The sequence below is a fragment of the Sycon ciliatum genome, chromosome 12 (genome assembly GCF_964019385.1).
Source record: "Sycon ciliatum chromosome 12, ocSycCili1.1, whole genome shotgun sequence".
In the NCBI taxonomy this organism is placed as follows: Eukaryota; Metazoa; Porifera; class Calcarea; order Leucosolenida; family Sycettidae; genus Sycon; species Sycon ciliatum.
The window spans coordinates 21,525,271-21,548,876 of NC_088654.1; the positions used below are offsets into that span (position 1 = coordinate 21,525,271).

At 45.1% G+C, this 23,606-nt stretch overlaps 1 protein-coding gene across 1 annotated transcript in view; it reads right to left on the reverse strand.

Moving 5' to 3' along the window:
* LOC135828304 (protein sidekick-1-like) overlaps positions 1 to 23,606 on the reverse strand; it is a 260,914-nt gene that overhangs the window by 89,968 nt on the left and 147,340 nt on the right. The window contains exons 9-16 of the mRNA XM_065340752.1: positions 22,874 to 23,173; positions 19,200 to 19,481; positions 16,703 to 16,996; positions 15,230 to 15,523; positions 7,260 to 7,556; positions 4,765 to 5,058; positions 4,208 to 4,501; positions 3,473 to 3,766 (exon numbers count right to left, since the gene is read on the reverse strand). Of these exons, the coding sequence (XP_065196824.1) occupies positions 3,473 to 3,766; positions 4,208 to 4,501; positions 4,765 to 5,058; positions 7,260 to 7,556; positions 15,230 to 15,523; positions 16,703 to 16,996; positions 19,200 to 19,481; positions 22,874 to 23,173 (2,349 nt within the window). The remainder of the gene's footprint in view (positions 1 to 3,472; positions 3,767 to 4,207; positions 4,502 to 4,764; positions 5,059 to 7,259; positions 7,557 to 15,229; positions 15,524 to 16,702; positions 16,997 to 19,199; positions 19,482 to 22,873; positions 23,174 to 23,606) is intronic.

The following is a 23,606-nucleotide window of genomic DNA, read 5'->3' on the forward strand; positions in this document are numbered from 1 at the left end:
CATGCCCTCAATGAATGGCCTATTTATATATTATTTGTCCATACACTTCATCTGCATGTTGTCTCTATGGAGAAGGGTATTGTTCATTTCATATGAAGAAGTTCGGGCAATAGATGCTTTCCTCTGGTACAATTCTGTTGACCTGATGTTCTTTCTAGCTTCATGGGTAGCTTAGGTGAGGTACCATGACCATCATGACTGTTTACATGAGGGTCAAACACTGCACCGTTCTTTGTTGTGACATGACGTAAGTTATTGTAAGTGCTCGCAGACTCCATACATTCCAGCAACACCTAGCATGGTTTTCCGTCAACGTTGTGGGTGAACAAATTCCTCTCCAACATATTTATACAGACATGCCAGCACACACCATGCGCCATACACACACTTGCCCTGCCCTGTTGAGTCACAGCCACGTGGGCCCGGAGGGGCAGTGGAGAGAGAATGGGAGAACGCCGCCCCATGGCGCCCGGGACACAAAAACAAGATTTTGTCCGGCTACGTAGGGAGCAACACACATACATATACATACACCACACACACACACACACACACACATACACAAAATGAGAGTTCGGATCATCTGCCACGAGACTGACGTACGGCCGGGGAGAGCTTCAGCAGCGGTGTCTATTCCTGCCCTGGACTGAACGGATGCAGGGGTCGCAGGACACACAGTATGCACCACAACACGGCCCCACTGTCGTTGGGGGCTGAGCCACACACTTGTGACGGGCAAGAACGCCACAGCTAAGAAAGCAACGGCCACAGCGATCACTCTGGCATGCTCCACGCTGCTCCTGCACACACTCTCTCCCTCTCTCTCTTTCTCTCTCCCTCTCTCTCTCTCTCTCTCTCTCTCTCTCTCTCTCTCTCACACACACACACACACACACACACGTGCGCACATACTGCAAGAAAGAAAGAGCGCATGAGTGTCAGATTCTTGCATAGGAAGTGTTTATCAGCACACACTTATACATGCACATGCAGGCACTCCACGACCAACTATGCACCATGCCGTATGTTCGTCAAACATAAGATTGCAATAGCCAATACCAAAGAACAACATAAACAAGATCACTTACTTCGTTCTCCTCCAAGTGTGTCCTCCCCAGCCATTTCCCTAGGCGGAATGTAGCCTACGAATTGGTTTCTCTAGACTAGGAGAAGATGCTTGGTATTCGCCATCTCTCCTGAGAAATGTTCAGCACAAATTTCAAAACATACGACATTATTTCGTTCGCTAATCTCCGCTACTCGTCGTCTCACCTGGCTTCAGAAGATGTTACGAGAGATAGGAGAGTCTCCAGCAGGCAGCGCATCCATCTTCAGGAAGTGGAAAGAGCAAACGGCATGGTCCTTGGTTAAGGTAAATGCTGAATGTTTGATTTGTCCCAACCAAGATTTCAGCACTTGGTTCGTCACGATTTTCGCTTGCCAGCTAACGTCTCCGCACTCCAGCTTTCCCCTGTCGGTGTCACGTCCCAGTACACAACGGAGAGGACTACTAATAAACAGTTCACGGCACTAACAGCATTGAACACAGTACTTCTTTCACTTCGTGAATACAAGAAGACAACTGAAAATGACACAATTCTGCAGTGATCGACCTTCTCTCTCACGGAGCTAAGCAGAATGTGCGTCATCACCTGTAGTCGCCATGGAAACGGGATCAGGAAATCGGCGATATGGCAAGTTTCCCTTGCCGTACGCAAGCGAGAAATATACCATCGGAACCGATATCCAATTGTCTTTCATCTGAGCCCTACTTGAAAAATCGATGCACTTCCCCTTTAAACTGCGCTCTTTAGCCGACTAGACCCTCCTGCACACAACCATCACCATTGCGAGGACACTTCCGTAGACGATATTGATAAACTCCTTGAGACAGCTGTTTCGCTAATACATAGCTCATCAGTGAAGGTAGATGTTGAATGATTAAAAATATAGACCAAACTGCTATTATATAGGGGTTTTCCACATACAAAACTGGCATAGCCAAGGTGATAACGCGGGAAAGAGAAAAGTGTGAAGTACTGTTGACGGGCATTGGACATGCATGCAGCGTCGGAAAATCGGCGCGGAAAATCAATCACTATTCAATGCAGAAATAACGTCTTTTTCTCTCTTTTTTCTTTCTTTTTTTCTCCGCGAGGACACGGGATTCTTTTTTCATGGAGGGGTGGTATGTTAGGCCCACAAGTAATTACAATATATTAATTCATATAATTCATTAGTTCATGCATTATTCATTTGGCCTGGGTAGCTACTTGCGCGTCCATGTTTGCCATAGCTACCCAGGCCCTTTATATTGCGTCGCTCTCTCTTCAACTCTCTCTCTCTTCAATACGCTCTCTTCAACTCGCTCTCTTCAATAATCACCATGTAGTCGTTTCGTCTCCTCCTGGTCTTAGTCATCCCGTCTCTAATAAATGTCGTTCCACCATCCTACCTGTTCCCGTTGTCCTAGTGAACAATAAATGCCTCTTGTTCGGACCCAATAATACTGATCCTGTTGGGCTTTTTCAATGGCATTGTTGCTGATGGTGGCGCAGGCCAATCATCGAAATGTCAAGCATCATGAATAGTTGCGATGTGCAGCATTGTGGGAATGGGGGTCCCACCAAATCCCTGTTTGGATGGTTGAAGCTTCAAGACACTTCAATTATTTATGAATTTTGCAACAAGAACTCAGATGGAGAGCGAAGAAAAAAATTGTAACATGGAAATTGTGGGCACAAGTTATGCGATCGAGTCCACCAACTAAACCAGATTTTAACCCTTTGGAGTCAATAACTTTTTTGCTTCCGCAGAATTTGTGGCAGTCACGAAAATGCGCACTCAATTTCCAACATAACTTTGGTTCTACAGCACCGATTTTGAAGATCTTGGGCTCGTTGGAAGGCTCTTGATGATACAAATACGATGAGCCCAAACTCGCCAAGAGCACAACTCATTGTCCGCCACAACGCGAGTCCAGCTGCAGTTGTGAGATGAACTCGGTCTCCTGCAGCCATTTCACTGAATCTAGCTCGGAACTTTTTTCGAGTAGAAGCTTACCTTGCCGTGACTTCGCGCCGTGCCGGTCCTGGTGCCGCCTGTCGTGAAGCTCGCAAAATCTCTTTTTTTACTCACTGCTGACTCGCAGCACGCAGCGTAGAAAATTGAAAATGTTCGATCGCTCGTCGCTCACTCAAACTTCATCGAAGAGACTTCGGACCTGATTTGGCCGAGAACCAAAGGTTTGACTGCGCCCACATGCATACAAAATGCCCATGGTTCGAAATCGAACCATAAATTCGCAACGAGATGAGTGGCTTGTCTATTGAAAGCCTATCCACTCACTCTCAGTAAAATATGCGAGTTTGTGGCTGTGTAAAATCATGGCTGACATGCCTTTTATTCCCGGTGTTGAAGGAGGAAAATAAACGCACAGCAGTAGGTATCCTAGCAGGATTCCAAAGCTCACCATCTTGCAATGTTCGTAGTGTGGCCACAGCTCCATTCGGTCCATATCCTGGACTGGTTATACCTTTCACTGATAATTGGTAGACTGAGTGAGGAAATAGATAGCTGAAAGTAATGGAAGTCACTGAAGCGTTCACATCAGCAAAGGTATTCTGCCCAGCAGTATCTGTGAGTTGCACCTGATAACCTATTAGAAGACCATTGAGTTCTTGTGGTGATAGTGTTGACCAATTGAGGTAGATAGATGAGCTAGACAAAGCCTTCATGAACTGTATACGAGGACCAACTGATGGAACTGCATAAAGCATAGTAATTATTGGAATGAACATGCACTCATACTATATTTACACGCTCTGAAGAAACACTGTGGCATTTAAATAGCAGCAATCGGTGAATAGGAGAATAGTTAGTAAGCATATCACAAGACATTCACCACATCTATTTATATTACAGGTTAAGAACTAAGTCTTACCCACGACCCTGTGCAAAAGGCAATACTACCACCTACTGTGCTAAAAGCTGCAACAGTCATGCATCATACTACACTAAAAACTATCAAGCTTATCACGACAGCAGTCATGCATCATACTACACTAACAACTGTCAAGCTTATCACGACAGCAGTCATGCATTCTGCTATGTTCTAGTGCTGACTATTCAAGGATTATTCAAGTACATAATTATTGTGATATGCAAAGCACAACGTTGTATGGATTCTGATTGAATATTAACTCACCGCCCTCCCCAGTTCTTTGTGCTGCGTAGGATCCATAGGAACCATATCCAGCCCCAGTTTTCGCTTTAACAGAGATGTTGTAGACCGTTAGGAAATACAGGTTACTTAGGATGGTGGATGTTACAGAGGCGCTCAAATCCACAGTTTTAGTCTGACCAGCAGTATCTATGTATTGCACCTTGTAACCTTGTAGAACACCATTCAGTTCCTTTTGTGTTAGAGTTGACCAGCTGACATAGATAGATGAGCTAGACAAAGCCATTGTGGTCTGTATACTAGGACCAGTTGATGGCACTGCAGAGTACAATAACACACAGTTGCTAGTGGCAATAACACTGCACGAACTATGCTTAGGAAGTTTATAACAGACGTTGTCCACCATCCAACACGACTACCATCTCCTCACATTTCAAAGTCTACAGATCATCCAGAATCCCTGTTATTAGCCACAGCCGAATTGGTGAATCATGATCCTCAACTTCTGACAGAAAAGGCCAAAATACAACAGGGATATGCTCAAATGTGGGAGGTACAGTATATTTAGCACAATTACCTACCATTCTCATTTGTCAGCACTGTTGATACTTTCCCAAAAGGACCATATCCAACACTTGTTTTAGCGCGAACCGAAATTGTGTAGGAGGTGTACACTGCAAGCATAGTTAGGGTAGTGGATATGATCCCAGCCGAACATTCTACAGTTTTATTCTGGCCATCAGCATCTATGTATTTTACCTGATAACCTTTTAGAACACCATTCAGTTCTTGTTGTGTTAGTATTGACCAGTTAATATAGATAGATGAGCTGGATAGGGCAATGGCTGACAGTATGCTAGGACCAGTTGCTGGAACTGAAGAGTGGGCGACAAGAAAATTAGCCATGACAAGATTAGCGTCCAAAGCTTAAAAGTATCTTCTATGGTGGAAGTTAATTTTCAAACCATCTTCAAACCATCACCCATACTCACCAGGAACATTTTTCTTAAAACAAATCAGGCATTGACGGAATGACATTGCAAACCAGTAGCAGCAATTAATCGTGAGCAATTTTAGAAAAGTAGGCGAGCATCCTGGGATAGTAAAATACACTGATTGACAAACAGAGGGTACCAGGTTCAAGTCCTGCTTGGAAGCGGAAGGATTTTACCCGTGCAGCGACCCACAGTTAAAATAATGGGAACTTGTGGCCTGCCACGAGTGAAAAATGGATGCAGTGCATAGGTTTTCGGTCTTTGATCACCTTGCTGGCGGGCTGACTACTCACCTCGCACAGCTTTAGGAGCTGCATCTGCGCCTAAGACCTATGCAAGGTGATGGCATTCCAATGTATGTGGAAAACTCAATCTAACTGAGTCTCAAGCGAACCATGATTTTTTGCTATGCTCTAAGCTCTGTTCATGCATGATATTGAGCACTCTCTGCAGCTCGGAGATCAACAGATTTGTGAACTTGAACGTTTATAAAGATATTAGTTATTTAACATGTGTGATAAAACGATTATATAATTATAATGAATTAACTCAGATGGAGAGCCAAGGTTTAATTTATACAAAAGAGAAAGACCAAGGAACTACAAGTTACGCGATACTGTCCACTAACACCACCAGGTACTAAACAATCAGCTCATGCGATAACATTGCACGACACTGACCGACGGTACTGACGTTCTACAACTAACTGGCTAACAGCTATAGCACATCTTGGTTGCGCACTCTTGCATGCGCATCTTTTGCGCCGCACAAGTTGTGTGGAATGTTGCTTTACGTTCTTGAATCGTGGTTTGACCGTATTGTCCAATGGTCTTGCCAGTATCGTCATCGACATGCATGAACATCCGCCAACGTCCTTCACAGCTGAGACTTTCAGCTCGTGCTTATCTTGGTTGCGCTCACCTTCCTCTCCTTATGTTATTTCTATAACTTAGAACTTTCTAAGTTGGAAGGCTGTTGGAGTGCGCATCCAAGATGTGCTAGAGCTGTTAGCCAGTTAGTTGTAGAACGTCAGTACCATCGGTCAGTGTCATGCAATGTTATCGCATGAGCTGATTGTTTAGTAACTGGTGGTGTTAGTGGACAGCATAGCGTAACTTGTAGTTCCTTGGTCTTTCTCTTTAATAAATTAGTCGAAAAATGTTCTGACGATATCAAACATTAATGATGTGAAATGTGTGGGTTACAGAGAAGGTTGCGCCCCACCCGCCTGTATGGATTCACAGGAAGTATGAGTTACGAAGTCTCAAGAATATGTTGAACGGTCTGTCCTGGGATGACGACTACACCATAGCTCAGTGGTTATAGCATAGCTGGCCTCAAGCCAGGGTCCCTGGTTCAAATCCTGGTGGTGACAGTCATTTATTCTTCAGAATTTTCCCGTTCGCGTCTTTCCCTCAAACCAGTGGATATTAACATGCATAAGGTGTTAGTGTAGTTTAGAGCTATTGCATGATGCTTGTTGTGTATGAAATTTAGCGTGCAGCTAAACATTTTCTTTCTATACAGACATAGAATGATATGTGTTCATTTCTCGTGGAAATAAACGAGAAATAATGTTCTTTGTAGATTTTTGCACGTGATCATCGATGGGTGCGAGGGCACAGCAGCTGCTGAAAAAGCGTGCTAGCGCAGAGTGCTGTTCTTTCTTTTTCTTCTTGCCAGACAGAAATTTGCCCACCCACCCACCCTGCTGTTCTGTTAATGCCATACGTCAAACCGTCATTGCTACAAATGCTGGTGCTGCTGATTCTGAGTATATGATTGTGCTTCATATGCACTGGCAGTATGGCCACTGTTACGAAGAGTAAGCTGTTGCAGGTGTGGCTGACTCTGGCTAGCTGTTGCACATGCTTTAGTTGCTTATTGTTCCATAGGTATGCTGCTGCTGCTGTTTGTTTTTTGCTTGTTGTTGCGGAAGCTAGTTGTCTGATGCTGTTGCTGTTGCGAGTTTTCACAAAACGTTTTCTTTGGCAAGAAGGTCTTGTGCAGTAAGCCTACACACCCCGTATTTCGTTCTGTGTGCAGTGGTAGATGCAAAATAGACAAAGAAGTAAACTTACCATTTTCATAGGTTTTCTGAGTCACTGGTTTTCCGTATGGACCTGCTCCTGCGCCAGTTTTAGCCCTGACTGATATATTGTACTTCGTGTACGCCTGAAGCTGGGTGAGATTAGCTGAGTTAGCTTTAGAGCCCACCTCAATCGTTCCATTTAATCTGCTGGTGGTATCAATATATTGGAGAGTATAGCCTTGAAGAACACCTCTCAGTACTTCCTGTGTCAGTGACACCCATGTGATCATGATTGAAGAGCTACCAGTTGCTCTAATGGAATCTATCGAAGGGCCTCCTGTTGGTGCTGAATGGACACAGGAAAAAGTATCTTACATTCAATATAAGAACTATTAGAAGCGCTTATATGGTAACTCAGGCTTATGGCGCCAACATAACTCGCATGAAAAGCCTTTTTTGTCCAATTTTGCCCATTCGTTGTCGGTTGAAGTAGCAGAAAGGAACACTATTAATCCCTAATTGCTTGTTTTACAAGGTTTGTGATAAGCAATGAATGTATGCAGTGCTGCCAAACTCAAATGTGGAATTATTCCCGTAGCTATGCAGAAGACGTTACTTCAGTAACGTCTGGCGCTAGCCAGGGTCTACACAGCTTTAATTTGGTATTTGTGTGTTTGTTTGTGTGTTTGTTTGTTTGTTTGTGTCACGCCTGGCGCTATCCCGTATCTGACGGCAAAAAAAGCATAGGGATGTTATAAATTTTTCAATTCTCCTATTGTTTTCAGGCATATCCTGGGATTCGAACCCGCACTATCGCCCTACATGCATTCCCCCATACACTTCGCATTCATACCCATTCTTCCAAGTTGCTTCACATTATGATCTTGCGTTTGAAAGCCCTATTTGAATATTGTGGGCAGCTGTATGTGGCCAGCTGTGTTTGATGGTACGGTACGGTACGGGAGACGGTGTCGTATTACCCTCGATCGTACCTGTCCCGTACCTATCCCCTACCGTACCGTACCATCAAAGACGGCTGGCCACAATGCATATTCAAATAGGGCTTTCAAATGCAAGATCATAATGTGAAGCAACTTGGAAGAATTAGTATGTATGCGAAGTGTATCGGGGGATGCATGCAGGGCGCGCGATAGTGCGGGTTCGAATCCCAGGTTATGTTTAAAAAAAGGAATTTTTAAAAGAATTTATAACATCCCTATGCTTTTTTTGTCATAGCGTAGGGCCCTGAGCTTCCAAGCTCTCTCGTCTATAAAGTATAAATAGAAAAGTGGTTTGCCAAAAATACTGATAGTCTGCTTTGCATGGATATTTGTCCATGGAAAACAGAATATCAGTATTCGGAGGGTCGGAGCATTTAATGCTCCGACCCTCCTAATGCTCCGACCCTCCTATTGACATTATTTTGCACATACTGCATCCAATTGGTTTGAGAAAGACAGATGTCCATCAACCAGTATACCTAAGTATGGAGCGGAAGCAGATGGGACTATGGAAATGCCCCAGCAGTTAACTGCGGTGCCAGGTGGCAAGTCTGTGCCCAGTCGCCGGAGCAGGACAAACTGAGTCTTGGACGGGTAGCAGACCAAGTCTAGGTAGTGATCCAGAGCGACTAGGTCATCACTTAGCTGGGTTGTGTTGATCTTGATGGACTGGTATCTCCTATAGACAAACAGGCATGACCGAGCCCTTTGGCCGGAGGAGTCCACAACACCCCACCTACACAGCTGTGCTAGTGGATACTGTAGTTGTCAGCCCCGAGTCAATAGTTGTTTGTTCTGTCAACCCTCAACTTCTGTTTTCTAGGCGTTTCTTCGTTCTCCCTGCATGCAACTTTGTTATCTTTCTTAGTATTATGTTTTGTCTCGAGCAGAGTTTGTGTTCTTTGTATATAAAATAAAAGGAGCAGCAGGTGCTAGCGAGGCTCACGCGTGCATCGATGCATCGATCGTGCAAGTAGAAAATCACTAAGTAGCAGTTGGGCACTCGAGTATTTCAGGTGTGCATTGCAGTTGGAAAGTCAAGAATTGAAAAAGGTTCTCTTTGGGGCGTAGCTGCGGCCCTCCGGTACCTGAAAATCCATGATATAACCGCGCATTCACGGGAAGTACATGGGCTCATAGCAACTTGAGAGAAATTTTGAATTTTTTCATGGGAGCGTGGCACGCATGTGAAACTCACGTACACTAGCTGCCCAGAACAAAAGATCGTTCTGGCCAGATCTGGGCCATCTGGCACTACTGTTGCAGTCCTTGCGTATTTGTTGTTGTGGAGTGCTTCTTCTTTCTCGTCATGGCGGAGAGTTCGAAATTTGATTGTTTCCCCAAGTGATTTTAGTCGATAACGCTATTCAAGACCACCTGTTGGTGCTTGGGGACATGTTGCAGCAGACTATGGTCGTCTACCCCCAACTTGAGGACGTAACCACGTTGCTACTGGTCCTTGAAGATGGCCTTCGTAATGGCCGCCATTGGAGAGGCTGAATTCATCGATTCGAGGTACTCAGCAAGTCGTCAATCGAAAGTTGGATGGCTAAATATTACGAGGTGCTTGGATAGACATGCGAACATAGTTGGTTTGGCTGCGCACCGTTGTTGTGAGCAGCAGTGACCCCTCGCTATTGTACCTTGTGTCAGTTCGTATTTTAGCCGATTTTCGTATTTTGCACAATATCCAAGGAACCTCTCTGGAACAAACTGTCATAGTGGGCGAACAAGGTTCACTCAGGGATAACAGGAGCCAACTTGTAGTGAAATCGGAAATTTGGCCACTTCGGGCGATGTTTGGTCGTTACAGACATTGACTCTTAATCCACCATATTAGAGGTTTGTCACTTCTATTTCATAATTTTTAATAATAGAGAGGTTCCGCATAACGTAATTACGTTAGTAAAAAACGTAGTCGATCTACGGAAAGTCTTACGTAAACTGCATGCGCATCTGGGTTCCGCCATACGGAGTTTTCAAATCACGTAGCTGCCCTTGACAACTCCGAACGCGGCAGTGTACGACCAGATCGACCTGGGGAGAGAGTCATAAATTTGTACCCCAATCCACTTACGGACCAGCTACGTTATCAGAGCCCTATCTACGTACTCTCCGTAGTCAACTTTCCGTAAGTGGAGTGCAAACTCGCGAATTCACGGGTTTTTCCCGCCCACTAACGTAAAGTTGCTCAACTTTACGTTGTGCGGAACCTCTCTATTAGCTATGAAATGACATTGTATGAATGCCGCAGACATCACCACGCAACATGACAATTTGTTAGAGGTTTGAAATTGCGCGCTTCCAGAATCGATTTTCAATCTCCGATCATCAGTGGAAATACGGAACTAAAGTGATGAATTGAAAAAAGGTTAAAAGTCCAATAAAGTTTGACAAATGACACAATTTCACAAGAATAAGATTACCACAACACTACGAGCTGATCCACGGTTTCACTACGCGAGGAGCGGTTCTCTTGCTCACATTGACTGCACAATGAGCAATTTATCCTCCAATGAGGTGGTCTCATGCACAAATTCATCACATGAGGTGCTATCCTCTTTGACATATTCTCTACACCAGAAGCCAGTCTCCCGCAAAGCCTTCTAATAGAAACTGGTCTTCAACAAAATGCGAACACGAACCCAGGCGATGCCTCTCACTGGCAGTTTTTCTTCTTTTAGTCTTTCTCCTTTGCCGGAAAAAGGCCGAGGCGGGTTTACACATCTGGTTTTGCTTTGAAATAATATGAGCAGTGGTTCTGCTATGTGCATGACAGCATCTAGTCCTAAATTCATAGTGACCATAATTCCTTTCCTAGCTCCCTTCCTACTTCCCATGCTTCCTTCGCACACATCTCGCAAAATTGGATATGATTCCAATAGGTTTGTTGAGGATTACTTTCATTATATATTCGCTTCCTTTTTTGTTTGTGTCTTCTTCTCTGTTTTGTCGAACGTTACGTTCATAAACTATCTTGCCAAAGCCGATGGTCAGGTGATTGGGTATTACATATTAGTAAAACGCCATACCATGCATATAACAAGCCATACCATACCCTACCATACCATAAATGGCCATACACATAACACACCATAACATGACATACCATACCATGACACATCATACCATAACATAGCATTAACTTATTATTTTATTGGCATGACATACCATACCATACCATGACTCACCATACCATACCATAGCATTAATTTATTCCCGTAGCTATGCAGAAGACGTTACTTCAGTTACGTCTGGCGCTAGCCAGGGTCCGCACAGCTTTAATTTGGTATTTGTGTGTTTGTTTGTTTGTTTGTGTGTTTGTGTCACGCCTGGCGCTATCCCGTATCTGTCCCGTACCGTACCGTACCATCAAACACAGCTAGCTGGCCACATACAGCTGGCCGCAATATTCAAAAAGGGCTTTCAAACGCAAGATCACAACGAGAAGCAACTTGGAAGAATGGGTATGAATGCGAAGTGTATGGGGGAATGCATGTAGGGCGATAGTGCGGGTTCTAATCCCAGGATATGCCTGAAAAAATAGGAGAATTGAAAAATGTATAACATCTCTATGCTTTTTTGCTTTTTTTGCCGTCATCAAGGCGGTAGACGGTGTCGTATTACCCTCGATCGTACCTGTCCCGTACCTATCCCGTACCGTACCATCAAAGACGGCTGGCCACAATGCATATTCAAATAGGGCTTTCAAATGCAAGATGCATAACGTGAAGCAACTTAGTATGTATGCGAAGTGTATCGGGGATGCATGCAGGGCGCGTGATAGTGCGGGTTCGAATCCCAGGTTATGTCTTAAAAAAAAGGAATTTTTTTAAGAATTTATAACATCCCTATGCTTTTTTTGTCTAGGTCATCAAGGCAAAAAAGCATAGCGTAGGGCCCTGAGCTTCCAAGCTCTCTTGTTATTATTTATTACCATGACATACCTTACTATACTATAACACGACATACCATACCATACCATACCATAACACCCCCCCCCCCCCTTCAAACTCCGAATGCATTAATCCTAGGCGACTTCAATACTGATGTCCTCCAGCCAACGACTCCAGGCCTATTCCTGCGCACACTCACAGGCTGATTCGGAAGCCTGCACCCCATTCTATGGATTTTGACCAATGTGGCCAGGAAATCAGTGAAAGTTTCAGAATTTCGGAGTCGCCCACCAGCCTGGACGGTCAAGTGAAGCACTTTTTTCGAAGTGTTTGAGACATGTTCTGGACAGAAATGCCCCGATCACTCAGCTCAAGGGGTCTGGATTTGGCAGGCCTCGTCGGCAACCATGGGTTAGGCCACCCTTTGTTAATTCATTGTTTAACGTCCTTTTTTTCGCGAAAAGGTACGTGGGAGGGCGGAAAAAAACAAAAGCCCGTTCCAAAAACTGGAAACCCCAATCAAACATTTTGAACAGTAAAGCATGTGATATATACAATATATCTGGGTCTAACGGCACTTGCAGGCATAGAACAACACTCTTTGATGGTACATTGGAGCACATGCCTGATGAATCCAACAAAACAGGTACATAGCATGGAGTTAGCATGTCATGAATTCATTACATCTGGATTTTTACTAGGACACACACCGTACGATATTTAAAAGCCAACAAAAAAGGAAAAAGAACACAAGACAAAGGCATGCCCGGGAGGCAAGATTATAAGTTTAAGGTCATGATCGGCACACTGTGAAACTACACAATCATGTATTTACAACTTCGCATATTATTGGTACTACTACTTTCTTGTTTTTTTTCCGGTCGGAGGCAAAAAGGTACGCGGGCGCGGACGTTAAACAACGAAAAAAGAAAGGGTGGCCTTACGCCACACTTGATAAGGCTTCTTCAGCTTCGAATAAACTTGCACAGGAAATTACGAAGGAACCCAACCGACGGCCCCCTCCTCCAGCAGTACCGGGCAGCACGGCGCGAGGGAACCCTCTTGAATAAGAAACTCAAAACAGAATACTGCGTGAAGGCCTTCAACACCCACAAACGCAACCCCAGAGCCCAGTGGCAAATCCTGAACAAGCTTGCTGGACGAGAAAAAGTCAAATCACTACCTAAGGCGACTATATCCGACCTGACAGCCACATTTGCAACCGTAGTTTGTGATCCTGCAAGACCGTTTGAACTTGTTCTACCCAGCCCACCAGTCGACATTCCCACTCTCAACGAGTTTACACCAGTCACAGTAGAGTATGTTGAAGATGTCTTGAAGTGATTGAACAGCCACAAAGCACAATGTTCCGATGAAATACCACCATGTCTCCTCAAAGGATGCCGCACAGACATCGCTGGCCCACTCACCGCTATCATCAATAAGTCTCTGCATACAGGCCAAGTTCCAAGTAGTTTTTTAAAAGCATGCACATGTGTGCCCACTCTTCAAAGCTGGCGACGCAACTATTGGCTCCGACTACCGACCAGTGTCACTTTTGCCGGTGATATCCAAAGTGCTTGAGAAGGTAGTACACCGATAACTTGTAGCATTCTTCGACAATCATCCGGAACTCGGTGCACTACCAGAGGAGCAGTTTGCTTACAGGCGCAATCACAGCTGTGAAGACCTTTTGGCGTATGCAATAAACGACTGGCAGTTGGCCTTGGACAAGAAGCAGCTGTGTGGAGCCATGTTTGTGGACATGAGCAAGGCCTTCGACCGCGTTCAGCATAGCAAGCTCGTGCAGGAACTGGCTTCAGTTGGCGTCGGAGGTGTGGCATTGCGTTGGTTCGCAGACTACCTTACTGGGAGAACCCAGCAGGTCGTTGTCGGCGATGCCCGAGGCAGTACAGAGCCCTGCTCACGTGGTGTACCACAAGGCTCCGTGTTAGGCCCCTTACTTTTCTGCATTTATATCCGGCGTACCCCTCAGAAATTTCAACATTGCCGTGCTCTCCTGTTTGCGGACGACATCGCGTTCTACGTCATTGGTCGCAAGGCTTCAACCGTGCTTAGAATGCTGCAGACAGATCTCTTGAATCTGGAGGACTTCCTCAGGGAGCGAGGACTGGTGCTGAATCCCAAAAGGTCTCAGCTACTGCTGCTCAGACGACCTACTGCGTAACTGGACGTGATCCCCAGCATCACCTGCAAAGGCACCGTTACTTCTCCGAGTCCAGCCATGTTCTGTACCTTGGCCTCCTATTGGACTCGTCGCTCAGCTTCGAGCAGCAGGTTGAGCGTGCGTGCGCAAAGGCACAGTGCAAGGTTGCCTCATTCCGCCACGGGCGCCGCGATGTCTCCATGACCGGCCGCCGCATGTTTTACCTGACAATTGTCCAGAGTACCTTGGACTATGCCAGCATATGTTATGTTCACTGCTTGTCTGCTAAACTCAGAAGCAAACTTGAGTCAACCAGCAATAGGTGCCTAAGGCGAGTGTTTGGCCATGATCAGTATACTTCTATCGATTTCATTCTCGCCAAATATAACCTGTATACTTTCTCTCGCCGTGTAAACTTGAAGCTGTTTGTGTTTGTTTTTAGGTGTCTATCTCGTTGCACCAGTCCTCTTTTAAGCACGATATTTACCCCCCGCTCTGCATCATGCCGCACAAATGCTGCTACCCGCGGTCAAGCTTCAGCTGCTCTGAACCTACCCAGAGCTACGTCTCGTTACGGCCTGAATGCTATTTCATTTTTGGCAGCAGACAGATGGAACATGCTTCCACCTGGATGTCGTCAAGCTAAGCCCCTTTCTGCATTTCTCACAAGCACCAAGTCATTCCTAGGGTTCCCAGTAAAAAGGCAACGCCTGTTGGGAGTTCCCTAGTAAAATAATAAATTCTACTACTACTACTACACAATACCATGACATACCATACCATAACGCACCATAGCAAACGACCTTACCATACCATACCATACCATACCATACCATAGCAAACGACCTTACCACACCTTACCACACCATAGCAAACGACCTTAACACACCATAGCAAACGACCTTAACACACCATAGCAAACGACCTTTCCACACCATGACATGTGTTCACTTACACGCTTCACGTGTTGCGACGGAAATTGACTTAGCAGGACCAAACCCTTCTGATGTGGCTGCAGATACTGAGATTGTGTAATTGGTGTGCGGCTGAAGATTAATCAGCTTGCTGGTTGTGACATTACCAAAAACTACATTATCCTCCTTGATATCGCTTTCCGCTCTAGAAGTGACTGCAATCTTATAGTGTGTAATAATACCATTCTGATGAATTTCTGCTGGTGGATTCCAAGTGAAGACAATCTCCGAATCACTGCTGGAGGCGTTCATAGACTGTGGACCTGAACTTGGTACTGTGGTACAAACAGAGTATAATAGGAAGTCAAAGAAATAGTAGAAAGTAAGAGCATTGTAAAATAGCGGAGAACACATCCTGGCACCCAGCTCTAAAACATCTCCAGTGTGCAAACCAACAGCCTTCCAACTTGGAAGGTTCATGGTTAGGCAGCACCGAAGAGGGAAAGATGAGCACAGCTAAACTGTGCTCAAGCTAGGTCAAAAGCCAACAAAGAATCACTGCAGGGCCATTAGCTTTCAACACTATCATGTGACCATACTAATCCAAACAAATGCGTTGATCCCCGAGCTGCAGAGAGTGCTCAATGTCAGAGACAGAACTTAGTACATAGCAGACTCAGCAGAGGGCGTTCAGGGTTGGTTTTAACTCTGAGACTACGTGATCTACTCTCAGACAACTGGTACTCGGATCTACCCAACAGTATGCTTATAAACACATATGGCCACAAGCATAAACAAATTTAGCGCTAAATCTAGTGTAAGGTATGGGGAGAAAGCTGGCGCGGGCCAAGGCGCAATAGTAGAAGTGCCAGGAGGGTGGTGGGCAACAGGCAGGCGTGAGCATGAAAGTGCGAAAAGAGGTGATGGGGAGACAGTGTACAGCAGATGGGTGGAGGCGCCAGGAAGTTGGCGGACAATGGGCCAGTGAGATCGCTAGGGGATCTTTGGGTGACGGGCAGGCGTGAGAAGAGTGGCATAGCCAACAACAGGCCAAGGGATTGTGTTTATTAATAAAAATTGATATTGGAGTGCTGAGGCAAAGTGCAGTTCAGTACTTGGTCAGTTCATTTGATATGTGTGAAATTTGCAAAGTGGAACGTATTCTCATGCCTGCATTTCGAGATCATCTCAGACCGCAGACCGCTTGTCTACGTCAGCAAGCAGTCCAATCACCCGCCTGGGATCACCAACACCATCCCTGCAGCTGTCAACAAGCGCCTTTCCACTATATCAAGCGACGCCGAGGCATCCAACCATGCAGCCCCCGTGTACCAGACCGCAATAAAGGGTTAGTGGATACAATGAAGTGCTGAGCTTTTTCTTACTTTCTTTTATCTCTGACTTCTCACACAATCCCCAACAAATTATTCCCATTGGATCCATTGTTAGGCTTATGGCTGTTTTGATTCCCATTATAAATAAAGTATACAGCAAATTTTAAAATTTACACTCACTGCTCGTTTTAGTTGAGATATTCATGATCGTATTCGCACCACTGACTCCAAGCGTGTTAATTACCCATGAAGTAACTAAGTACGTGGTGAACTCCTCGAGATCTGAGAAAGTTTGTATATCTTTATCACCACAAATATGCCTTGTGTTGAACGTTAAAGTCCAATTGCGTCCAATCACTGGTATTGCATCTATAGTAATGCAGAATTGCTTAGGTTTCCACAATTTTGCTAGACTTGGCTGTATTTCTACTGTAATGTTAGTAGTTGTTGACGTAACATTCAGTGTTGGTGAGCCTGGAGGTACAAAATCAAGAATTGCAATATAAGCATTACAATGCTTCACCCATACCTACAAACATTAGTACATAGATACTCAGTAAAACTATGCAACTGCAGCTGCCTGTGCATCTGCCTGATGATTGCACACAGTGGATAAAACTCAGAGTAGCAAAACGCTACGAGTGATACATTGTTTGTTTATCACGTTCCTCGTCCTTTTCTTCTGCTTGCTCTTTTCCTGTGTGAACTCTAGCGTGCTCAGTTGGCCACTGGCGATGAAGGCCTCTGCGTATATAGGAATTGTGTCATGTAACTAAGCTTCTGAGCAAGAGAGGCTTGCCAGTCGGTTGTTGATACCTGCTGGGATGTTCTTTAAGGAGGTGCGGTGGGTGATTGTAGAGGACGTTGACGTACAGTGGGGTGTCGTGCTTTCAGTACGGTTGGTAGGTGTCTGCAGCGACGCTCCTTGTGGTGTCTAGGAAGTTAACGGCCTTCAATTTGACGCCTATAGTGATTTTAGACCTAGGGCTTTGAAGGAGTTTTGAAGGTGTCGGTGACACCTTTCCTTGCTCTGTCCGCACTGTGGCCAGAGGCGTTTCGAAGGACAGCAAGACAGTCATCGCTGTAGTGACCGACCGAGCCCTTGCTGAAGTGGTGTTCGGGTTTGCTGAGGATGAAGGCACCGACCAGTTCACATGCTTCAGCGCCATCGTATGATCCCATGGTTTTATCTATAATTATACGATCTGAAATTGTCACGAACTGCTTAGCGTAGGAAAAGGCTAGGCGAAGTGGGTTTTCAGAAATACTTTCCAGCATCGATACTCTTGCAAAGACCTGATCTTGACGCTATAATTTTTCTTCTGCTTTTCTCTTCTTTTTTTTTATCAATTTTCCCATCCCACGTATTTTATCACTCAAACGAAAACAGGAAACCCCTCGACAGACGAACAGCCTTTGGGGAATCCTTAAATGCAATACAATAAATGAAATAGAAAGGAAAAGGAAATATGGAAACGAGTTAAGAATAACTCTCCACCACTGTAACTAGATACTATATATTCAGTCAGACAGTTTCCATATGTCCTTTTCCTTTCCACTTTTATTATTGGCTCAATACCCGAGTTTAAAATATAAAAAAATAGATGCATTAAAATCCACTACTTCGAAGAATATCAAACATCACGAATGTGTGAGAAGCTTTTTCCTGGATTACCGTGAACCAGTTTATGATGGAGGATGTGTGTTTTTCCATATGTTGATGTTGGGTTTGTCCCGGAGTGCTTACAGTATGCCGCTTAGTATCTCTCGAACTTTGCTGCGGTCTGATGTGAGGATGTGTTACTTCTCGGCTATACAGGGTTGCATCGCTTTGTGGTGTTCAAGTAGCACTGAATGGTGCATGCAGGACCACTACCATGGTGCGCGCCGCAAGCGGCAACTCAGGCAACACCTTGAGAACAGGCAATGGGGTGTCGGCACTGGAATTCAAGAGCAGACACTCAAACCACATGACCTCGCTAAGGCATGAGCGCCTTGACAGTAATACTCAGTTGGCCGGGTATATATAGAGCCTTAAGAGCCAGGATAAATGTCACGATATTTACTGGGCAGTCAAGGAGCGTGCTAATACCTACTAGGCATAGGCGAGTAATGCTACTTGTTTGCTGCGGTAATGCTAAAGGCAGTGCTAATAATATGATATAATAATATAATGCCACATATGATGCTCACACTACTACATAATGCCAGTTTGAAAGTTGGAAAAGTCGATTTAAGAAGGCCGTCTTGGATCAAGGCCAAAGAGTAGAAGAAAAAATTTTAAACAACAGTGAGCATGTTGCCTGAAACAATCCACTGAGAAGGTTGATTTGCAACGTCAAGTCTCCGGACGAAGCCGGACGGGTTCAGATGCACAATTTTCGGAACTGGACCTAGCCAGCTTCATGCATGACACTGCTGTCGACTGGCAATTATGCTTGTAATGCCAATTTTGCATGCAAAATGGTGTTATATTGCCAGCATTATGCCACCTGGAAAAAAAGGGACTATAATGCCAGCCATAATGCTGGCATTACCCACCCATGCCTAATGCCTACTCCAACACCACGAAACGTTGTCACCTCTGTATAGGCGAGAAGTACCACATCAACCAAAAATGGATTGGTGTGGTAGACCACGAAAAAAAGAAAGGATGTTACAAAAAAGGAGCCCTCACCTTGATCCAATGTCGTGACATTGGTAGATGTCATTGGTCCAAGTTTATACTGATATCCCCTGGCTGCAACTCCAATTTGATATTGCGTGTTAGGACTTAGGCCAGTCAGTTGAACAGTCAAGTTTGTGGTATTGAGTCTATTGACCACAAGCCTGTCATCAATATCCACAATGTATCCAAATATGGGACCATTGCGTTCCTTCAAGGCAAGTTCCCTCCAGGATAGGGTGATTGTAGTATAGTTTACATTGGTCACATTCAGCCTTGGTACAGCACCTGGCGCTGCAGGAGATTTGCAGTTTGATAGTGACAACATACATGTACATGGTTAAAAAACTGGCTTTGGAAAATTTATACAAAAGACAAAGACCAAGGAACTAAAAGTGTGGAAAATTTATTTTTCTTTTCTATCAGTTTCGGCCTCATTTCCTCTGTGCTGCGCTGATGAGTCCACAAAGGACGAAACAGTTCTATCCGCAGATTGAGTACATGTATATAACTAAGTCCAGTGTGTTGTTCTTGCGGGTTGGTTCGGAGACATGTTGGGTGAGGTAGTGCGAGGCGCACAAGTCCTCTAAGGCTTCCCCAGCAACAGTGGTCTTGGTGCTGCCCAGCCAAGCGGTGTTGTGGACATTGAAGTCACCCGTGATCAGAACATAGTCACCGAGGTGCCGGACAGCGAGCAAGGTCTCCTCAAGATACTCAATAAGACTGATATCTGACTCACTGGAGCTCCCAGACCGGTAGAGGGCGCAGAATACAATTTTATGATGATCACACGTTTCAATAAAAAGCCAGATGACTTCAAAGTCATGACATGGCACGGTGTCAAGGTGACAAAAGCACAGACCTGCTTTTAGCCATACAGCAACACCGCCTCCATGTGCAGTGCGGTCCTTGCGTACTGCGGGGCAGTATCCGGGTATTATTGTTTCAGCTGGAGACATTTTCTCGGCAGTGAGTTTTGTCTCAGTTACTATGGCAATGTCTACAGTCTGCTGACGGAGGGCATGTTGTAGCTCACCGAACTTGGACTGGAGACCGAATGCATTGGTCAGAAAGATCGATAGACTTGACATATTTGTTTGTGGCTTAGTTGCTTCCTGGAAGAGGGTGTAGCGGTGGCGGAAGGGGAATCTGAGACGGGGCATCCATGTCTATCACTGGCTCCTGGTCGGACGCGCTCATGTGTTGATCGTCTGGAGATTGCTTGTCGGACAGGTGCTGGTACTTCTCAAAATTCCACTGGCGTGAGTATAAAGGTCGAGGACAGAATCCCTTGGAGTTGACCCGCGCAGCCGTTTTCGAGTTGAGTACGAGTCGTGCGGAGGATCTGGCTTCCTTCCGGAAGATCTTGCACTCGTGGATTTTGACTTGAGTTTCGGCTGAGCTTGCTCGGGTGGTGACGAACTGACTGAGTTTCTCCGTAGTCGTGTCACTCGGTAAGTTCCCCACAAACAGTACTTTCCGCTTTCCCTTGGGCTTTGTGCTGCAAACTAGCTCACAAAGTCCACTGTCCTCGTTGGCGTCTTCAAAGCTGGGCAGCAGGTTTGAATTTGCCGATCTTTCATCACGATGCACCTCTGGTACACGTGCTCGAGCAAGGGGCTTTGGACTGTCGGACTGTGGGGTCGGTTCGTGAACCGAGCTCACAGAAAGTTGTACGTGTACAGGGGGTCACGGATGCGCGGTCAACCCGTACATGAGCTTTTGAAGTCTCCTTGGTGGTTTTCTTGCCGTTGTTGGCCTTTGCCGTAATGGCGGACTCCTTCAATGATGTTACCTCTTGCCTTAGCTCAATGACAAGGTTGGAGAGATCGTCTAGTCTTTGCCGGAGGCGGGCTTCATTGTCCCTTGACTCACTAATGAATGCAGCCAAATTTTCTACTATACTGATCACGTTGTGGTGGATCCCGGGAATACTGCTGAGTACCTCTACCTGCTCCGCGCTTGAGAGCTCGCCCATGGCGACAGATTGCTCCTTGTTGCAACCTGGCTACCAAGCTACAACTAAACTACGGTACACTGAAACCACTGCTACCTGCCTGCCACCAGTCCGTCCTAATGCCGGCTGGGCTGTCCGAGACGATGTGAAAAAACTGGAGCTCGAAAAACGCGTACCTTCCCCTACCTGCTTCATCTTGGACTTTGGAATTGCCTAGACTGTTTAAAGCTCATTTTCCTGTTTCTAAACCTTCTCTCCCGCACACAGCCGCTCACCGACAATTCTGCTATCATGAGTCCCGTTCGGGACGTATACCAGAACAATAGAAGAACTATTTGCTGCAATGGAAATCAACGCTTCTCTTTATTTATAATCAGACTATTTTTTGTAATGCCTTTGTTCCAAATTTATTTCTAGGATAGGAAAGGGAAAAGATTTCAGAGAAACATGATGATAGTCAAATGTCAAGGTATGTATTTGGCAGGACAAGCAAGCTACAATGTTCAGGGCAGGCACTTTATTCACAAGGCTTTGAACGATCAAATTGTGATCATTGTTCCTCCTTGTGAGGTGATGTTCTACACAGATGAAAAGAAACGTTCAGACTGCTCTTAAGCCGTGGTTGGCTATAAAAACCCTGCAATCGCCACGCAAAGTGGTCATTTGCTACCACAGCCATGTATTGCTTGGAACGAGAGAGCTTGGAAGCTCAGGGCCCCATGCTATGCTTTTTGCCTTGATGACCTAGGCAAAAAAAGCATTAAAAAAAGTATATTATCGTGTCCGTTCCCAAAGGGAACTCATGACGGCCGCTAACACCCGATAAACCCTAGCGGCAGATGCAGCGCCTAACGGTGGGGGTGAGTGGATAAGTCTCACAACCACTGGCACAAGTGCCGAGAAAGACCCCATTAGCTGCATCCATGTACCCCTTGTGCCTGGCCACAAGTTCCCAGTTGAGTGTGGGTAGCAGGACGGCTGGAAAAACTGCTCCCAGGCAGGACTTGAACCAGGTACCTCTCGTATCTCAATCATTGTCTTTGACCATCCCACTGTGCTTGCCTGGCCGCAAAAAAAAGCATAGGGATGTTATAAATTTTCTTATCAATTTCTCCTATTTTTTTTTCAAGACATAACCTGGGATTCGAACTCTCACTATCGCCCTGCATGCATCCCCCGACACACTTCGCCTACGTACTAATTCTACCAAGTTGCTTCACGTTATGATCTTGCATTTGAAAGCCCTATTTGAATATTGGGGCCAGCTGTTTGTGGCCAGCCGTCTTTGATGCTCCGGCACGGTACGGGTCAGGTACGGTCGAGGGTAATACGACACCGTCTACCGCCTTGATGACCTAGGCAAAAAAGCATAGATGTTATAATTTTTTCAATTCCCCTATTTTTTCTAGGCATAACCTGGGATTCGAACCCGCACTATCGCCCTACATGCATTCCCCGATACACTTCGCATTCATACCCATTCTTCCATTTTGCTTCACGTTATAATCTTGCGTTTGAAAGCCCTATTTGAATATTGTGGCCAGCTGTTTGTGGCCAGCTGTATTTGATGGTGCGGTACGGGACAGATACGGGATAGCGCCAGGCGTGACACAAACAAACAAACAAATACCAAATTAAAGCTGTGTGGACCCTGGCTAGCGCCAGACATTACTGAAGTAACGTCTTCTGCATAGCTACGGGAATAAAAATAAACTACAAGTGCTCTTACCTGCTGCTTTAGTGCGAATGGAGAGAATTGATTTGTTGGATTGTTGACCAGACAGAGTTTTAACAAATGTTTCCACCTTGAAGTCAGAATCTTCTTCCAGATTTTGAAGTGAAATAGTACTTTCATTTTTACATACAGTTGTCGTATTTTTAACCACATCGCTGACATTTGACACTGATTGCCGTGTAAAGTGAACACAGTATTTGCTGATTGTATAGTAGCCAGTCATTGGAATTATTGTGCATGTAATCATGTTCTGCGAGGATGTTTTCACTACTTGGAAAGTCTTGTTCTTGATAGCTGAAACCAAAACCACATGAGCACATACCGTACATTTTTTGCAGCAGGCCATAAGTGCGTGGCACACTCCTTAACACTCAAATTCGGTTGTCTAGAATTGAGGAATTGAGGTTACCATACTTTCCGAAGTATACGTCACACTGGAGTACAAGCTGCGTCCAGATATTTGTCATGAAATAGAGACAAGTGAAAAGAGAAAGGATCAAAAAGTTACTAATTATGACTAACAGTCCACCAAGGTAACGAGATTTTATACAGTCAGATTTAATGACAAGTCTCAAAACTGACAAGGATTTTGAGACATTCGACGATCCAACAATCTAGCTCCAAAACATGTACGAAGCGCAAACCAACAACCTTCCAATTTGGAAGGTTTAATTTAGAATGTCGAACCTTACAGGATGATGATGACGAGACTAGTAAGACCCTTGGA